We start from the raw sequence: 6,000 nt of genomic DNA on the forward strand, positions 1-6,000 counted from the left end.
GGGGAGCTGCAGGCTGGGGGGAGCGGCAGGCTGGGGGGAGCTGCAGGCTGGGGGGAGCAGGCAGGAGCAGGCCGCAGGCGGGGGGAAGCTGCAGGCTGGGGGGAGCTGCAGGCTGGGGGGAGCTGCAGGCTGGGGGAAGCAGGCAGGCGCGGGCCGCAGGCGGGAGCGGGCCGCAGGCGGGGGGGGAAGGAGCAGACCGCCCGCTCCGTTCCGCTCCCCCAACACCCCCGGCAGCGGCCGCCTCGCTGTATCCGCGCGTGCGCCAAGGGGCGTCCGGAGCGTCCGGGCGGAACCCGCGGCCCCGCACTGCCGTTCCGGGGGGGAAAGGACCGCGGGGGGCGCGGGGCTGCCGTGCGGCTGCTGTGGGATTGCTGTCAGGAAGGAGGCTGCTATGGGACGCGGGGTTGTCACAGGACTTTCTATGGGGTTCCTATGGGGCTGCTATGGGGCTGCTATGGGGCAGGGCATTGCTATGAGGTTGCTACGGTGTTGCGACGGGACAGGGAGCTCTGTGTGGGGCCCCGGGCGGCTGCGACACCCTCACGTGACCCTCCCACGTGACTTCCCCCCCCCCCCCCCCCCGTTCGGGTGCTCGCAAGATGGCGGCGGCGGCGGCGGCGGTTCGGGGGCGGCGCTTCAAGTGGTCGTTGGAGCTGGCGGCGGCACCGGGGGGGCGGTGAGGCCCGGGGGAGGGCGAGATTTGGGGGGTCCAGGGGTCTCCCCGGCCTCACCTGCCCCCCCTCTATCCCCCCCAGGCCCCGCGGAGCCGCCGAGGGCCGCGGGCCGCTGGGGTTCGCCGAGCGGCAGCTGGGGGAGGGCGGCGTCCACGAGAGCGACAAAATCCTCATGGAGAAGGTGGGCGGGGGCGGACCCGGGGGGGAGGGAGGGACATCCCCCGGACGCCTGGGTTCCCCATGGGAGGGATGGTCCCTGTCCCAGATTCCTGGGTCCCGTGCGAGGGCGGTCCCCCCCCACATCCCGGATGCCTGGGTCCCCTCTTTCCCTGCAGCGCTGCTGGGACGTGGCACTGGCGCCGCTGAAGCAGATCCCCATGAACCTGTTCATCATGTACATGGCCGGCAACACCATCTCCATCTTCCCTGCCATGATGGTCTGCATGATGGGCTGGCGCCCGCTGCAGGCCCTCATGTCTCTCTCCGCCAGTGAGTACAACCCCACGCTACAGCCCCACGTGGGTGACAGCTCCCCGGGTGTCGCCCCCACAGCCATCCTCGGCGGTGTGACAGTTGCCCCACATACCTGCGATGGTCCCCTGCCCGCGATGGTCCCCTGCCCTGCATCTCCCCCTGCAACAGTCGTCCGTACAACAGCCCCCGTCACGCATGTCCCCCTGCAACAGTTGCCCCTGTGTCAGTTGCCCCCATGTGTCCACCAACAGTCGTCCCTATGAGAGTCACCCTCACATCAGTTTCCCCACATGTCCCCAAACAGTTGCCCCGATGTTGGTTGTTCCCATGCATCCGCCAACAGTCACCCCCACGTCACTCGCCCCCATGCATCCCCCTACAGCTGTCCCTATGACAGTCACCCCCATGTCGGTCACTCCCACGCGTCCCCCAACAGTCGCCCAACAGCCACCCCTGTGCATCTGCCCTGCGTGTCCCCCACCACCCTCCCCCCCTGCCACTCCCCACCCATCGTTACCCCCGGTTCCCCACAGTGCCAGGTGTGCGGCATGTGGGTGACAGTGACAGGTCCCCCCATCCCACCCTGTCCCCTGGCAGCACTGAAGGCGCTGGAGAGCTCGAGCCGGCGGGCCCTGCAGGGGCTGGTGTTCCTGGTGGGCAACGGGCTGGGGCTGGCGCTGGCTCTCTACAAGTGCCAGGCCATGGGGCTGCTGCCCACCCGCCCCTCTGACTGGCTGGCCTTCGTCGCCCCCCCGCAGGTGCGCCCAGACAGCGGGGTCGCCCCGCCCCCGCTCCCCCAGACGCCAGGGGTCCCCTGGCCGGGGCACCAGGGTCCCCACACTCACCTCCTTTCTCTCTCTTACCTCGGCAGCGGATGGAGTTCACTGGGGGGGGCCTGATCCTGTGACCTAATGCGCCCACCCACCAATAAAGGCAATGGCAAGCTGGTGACATTATTTTTGGGGGGAATTCTGAGGGTTTGGGGGCTCAGCCCAAGGAGGGTCGAAATGAAAACTGTTTATTGGTGGTGTGTGCTGGGAGCACCGGGGCCTGTACTGGTAGTGCTGGGGCCCATACTGGGAGCACTGGGAATGCGCTGGAGGAGCGCTGAAACCCGTACTGGGAGTGCTGGGAGTGCCCTGTGAGCCTCGGGGCCTGTACTGGGAGCCCTGGGGGCCACACTGGGGGTGAACTGGAGCTGCACTCGGAGCCTTGAGGCCCGTACTGGGAGCCTTAGGGCCTGTACTGGCAGCAGTGGGAGTACACTGGGAGGCTTGGGGCCTGTAATGGGAGTGCACTAGAGCTGCATGCAGAGCCTCGGGGCCCGTACTGGGAGCCTTAGAGCCTGTACTGGGAGCACTGGGGGGCCACACTGGGAGCCTCGGGGCCCATACTGGGATCGTTCTTGGAGAGCTGCAGCCCAGGCTGGCACTGTACTGGGAACACTGGGTCCGTACTGGGAACACAGGAGCTTGTACTAGGATCTTACTTTAACTGTAGCTCATGCTGGCATCATACTGGGAGCACTGGGGTCCATACTGGGATCTGACTTGGCTGTGGCTCAGGCTGGCGTTGCACTGAGGGTGCTGGGATCCTACTTGAAGAGCTGTGACCCAGACTGGCATTGTACTGGGAGCGTTGGTGCTATACTGGAAGCACTAGGCCCATACTGGGAGTGTGGCAGCCCATACTGGGGTCATGCATGAAGACTTGTGGCTTAGGCTGGCATCATATTGGGAGCACTGGTGCTGTACTGGGATCACACTGTAAGAGCTGTGGCCCAGACTGGTATTGTACTGGGAGCATTGGAGCTCATACTAGAGCACTGGGCCCGTGCTGGGATTGTGCTTGAAGACCTGTGGCTCAGGCTGGCATCGTACTGGGAGCGCTGGGCCCATACTGGGATGGTGGTGGGTGAGCCAGGGCGGCGCATGTGCGGTACTGGGATGTACTGGGCCATACTGGTGTGCTCAGGGGGTGGGGGGGTCCCTATCACCCACACCACCAGCCCCGGCCCCTCTATCAGCACCTCCAGGAACTCCCATGTCTGACCCATGTCAAGGGCCTGGCCATGGCTGCCCACCAAGTGCCCCCCACTGCCCCATAACTGCCCCCCAATTCTCCCATCTCCCAACTGCCCCAAAACTGCCCCACACCTGTTCAAGTCCCCCATAACTGTCCCCAATTCCCCCCAAGTGCCCCATAAGTGTCCCCCAGTTTGCCCCCCAGCTGCGCCGTAGCTGCCCCCCTGCCCCGTAACCACCCCAAGATTTCCCCCACTGCCCCATTTTTGCTTTTTTGCCCCATTTTGGCCCTGGGTTTGCCCCATTTTTGTCCAGTTTGCCCTGTTTCTGCTTTTTTGCCCCATTTTGCCTATATTCACCCTGTTTCCTCCTATTTCTTCTTGGTGTCGTCCCACTTTTTCCTGGTTTTCCCCTATTTTTCCCTGCTTTTGTCCCATTTGCCCTGTTTTGGCCTATTCCCCCTGTTCTTGCCCTGACTCCCATAACTGGCTGGTTTTGCCCCATGTTGCCTCATTTTTGCCTTTTTTCCCCTGGTTTTGACACATTTTGCCTCATTTGTGCCCTATTTCCTCCCACCTGTTGCCCCATTTTTCCCCAATTTTCCCCGTTTCTCCATTTCTTCTCTGTTTTCCATGATTTCCCTTTCTTTCTCCGTTTCTTCCGTTTTTTTCCTGGTTTTGCTCCATTTCCACCATTTCTCCACCTTCCCCCCCATTCCTGACCCATTTCCCCACATTCTTCTCCATTTTCCCACAATCTCCCCCTAAGTTTTCTCCCTTCCTGTTTTCCCCTGGGTTTTGCCTGTTTCTGCCCCATTTCCCCAGATTTCCTCCTAGTTTCCTCCCCACTTTTTGCCCATTTCTGCCCCATTTTTCCCCATTTAATTTTTTCCCATTTTTCATTTTTCCTTGGTTTTTCCCCCATTTTTCCCCCTATTTCTTTCCCCATTTCCCCCATTTTCCCCCAGTTCCCCCCCACTTTTTCTCATTTACCCATTTCCCCCATTTCTTCCCCCAACCCCCTATTTTCCCAATTCCCCCCCTTTTCCCCATTTTTTGTTTTTTCACATTTTCCCCCATTTCCCCCTTTTTTTCTTTTTTTTCTCCATTTTTTCCCTACTTTCTCCCATTTTTGCCCTGCTTCTTCCCCCATTCCCCCCATTTTCCCCTGGTTCCCCCTCTCTTTTCCCCCATTCCCCCGTTTTTGCCTGTTTCCCCCATTTCTCCTCCCATTCTGGCCACCAGCAGCACCAGCCAGCCTCCCTCCCCCTGTTCAGCCGCTCTGCCGCATGTGTGCAGCATACATTCCCCCTCCCCAGCGCCCACCACTAAGCACCAGTACGCACCAGTGCCCACTGGTGGCCCCCCCCAGCATTTCCCCCCATCTCCCAGTATGGCCCAGGGCCTCCCCCTGCCTCCCAGCACAGCCCACAGCCCCTGAACCCTACTCCCCAGTATGCCCCAGTGCCTCCCAGCACCTTCCCAGTATGGCCCGGGACCCTCCCAGTATGGCCCAGAGCCTTCCCATGCCCCCCAGGATGGCCCAGAGCCCCAGATCCATGCCTCCCAGCATGGACCAGTGCCTCCCAGTGAGTCCCAGTACGGTCCAACACCATCCCAGTGTACCCCAGCACCTTCCCAGTATGGCCCAAAGTCTCCCAGTGACTCCCAGTACAGCCTAGACCGCCAGACCCCTGCCTTCCAGTATGGACCAGTGCCTCCCAGTATGATCCAGAGCCCCACAGTCATTCCTGGTATGGCCCAGAGCCCCATCCCAGTATATCCCACTGCCTCCCAGTGCCCTCCCAGGCCACCCCAGTCCCCCCAGTGGCACCCACAGGCTGGCGCCCTGGCGAGGGGCGCCCCCCCCCTCTTCCTCCTCCTCCCCCACACTGGGGGCCTGTGATGGGGCAGGACCTCCCTCTGACATCAGCAGCGGGGTCACGTATGATGTCATGCCTCATTACATCACCCCTGCTGTGGCATGTCATGGTGTTTCACCGTGTATCATGTCCTGCCTTTCCACCTGATGCGGGGGCACATGGCAGCCCCAGTCCCCGCCCCCCCCTCCCCAAGTGTGGTATCATGTGATGTCATGCCCCATGACATCACCCCTGCCGTGGCACGTCATCATGTGTCACCACACGTCATATGGGGTGGGTGTGTGTCCCCCCAGACCTGGGGGCATGCAGCAGCCCTGGGTCCCTGCCTCTCCCAGGTGTGATGTCACGTGATGTCGTCTGATGTCATGTGATGTCATGTGATGTCAACGTGCTGTTGCCTGTGCAAGCTGCCTGTGGCACAGCATCTGGGAGCACTGCTCCCTCATCAGCGTATACTTGTAGGCACACACTGAGACATCGCTGTTGTGCTGCGGGAGGGGACCCCCCCGGCGTGGGGGCGCTCACCAGCACGACGACACGGGTCTGGGCGGGCAGCCCCTCCGGCAGGCGACGGCACCCAGCAGCCCCAGCAGCCCCGTCCACCGTTCAGCCGCCCTCTGCAGCCCCGCTCCAGCGGGGCAGTCGCCTGGGGCCACGCACACCTGCCACGAGAGGGGCGAGAGCCCGAGGCCCCGCCCCCTCCTGTCTGGCACCGCCCACCGGTCCGCCCCCCCCCCCCCCCCCCCGATGGCTGCCCCTCCCCCAAGGTCTCTCCTCCCCTTGCCGGTTGCCCCGGCGCAGGAGACACGGCCGTCCCCAGACGGCCAGCCCCCCTCCCAGCAGTCCCGCCTCCCTCCCTGGGTGGCCCTAAGGGAGGAAGTCCTGCCCTCAAACAGAAGTCCCCGCCCCTCTCAGGATGGCCACGCCTCCCCACAGCCCATCTTTC

General features: G+C 63.1%; 1 protein-coding gene across 1 annotated transcript; it reads left to right on the forward strand.

Moving 5' to 3' along the window:
• Positions 1 to 598: 598 nt before the first annotated feature.
• On the forward strand, positions 599 to 2,104 carry EMC4 (ER membrane protein complex subunit 4). Its single transcript, XM_076361834.1, has 5 exons — positions 599 to 676; positions 756 to 855; positions 1,010 to 1,163; positions 1,746 to 1,906; positions 2,020 to 2,104. Exons 1-5 carry the CDS (start codon positions 600 to 602, stop codon positions 2,053 to 2,055), a joined length of 528 nt encoding a protein of 175 aa, XP_076217949.1. The 5' UTR covers position 599; the 3' UTR covers positions 2,056 to 2,104.
• The last annotated feature ends 3,896 nt before the right edge of the window (positions 2,105 to 6,000 follow it).

Source organism: Aptenodytes patagonicus, chromosome Z, assembly GCF_965638725.1.
Source record: "Aptenodytes patagonicus chromosome Z, bAptPat1.pri.cur, whole genome shotgun sequence".
Lineage (NCBI taxonomy): Eukaryota > Metazoa > Chordata > Aves > Sphenisciformes > Spheniscidae > Aptenodytes > Aptenodytes patagonicus.

Excerpts from the sequence above, each read along its gene's own strand:
- EMC4 (XM_076361834.1), top strand. The coding sequence starts at position 600 with ATGGCGGCGGCGGCGGCGGCGGTTCGGGGGCGGCGCTTCAAGTGGTCG. Across the intron at positions 677-755 it reads GCGGCGGCACCGGGGGGGCG|GCCCCGCGGAGCCGCCGAGG; the intron begins GTGAGGCCCGGG and ends TATCCCCCCCAG. Across the intron at positions 1,164-1,745 it reads CCTCATGTCTCTCTCCGCCA|CACTGAAGGCGCTGGAGAGC; the intron begins GTGAGTACAACC and ends GTCCCCTGGCAG.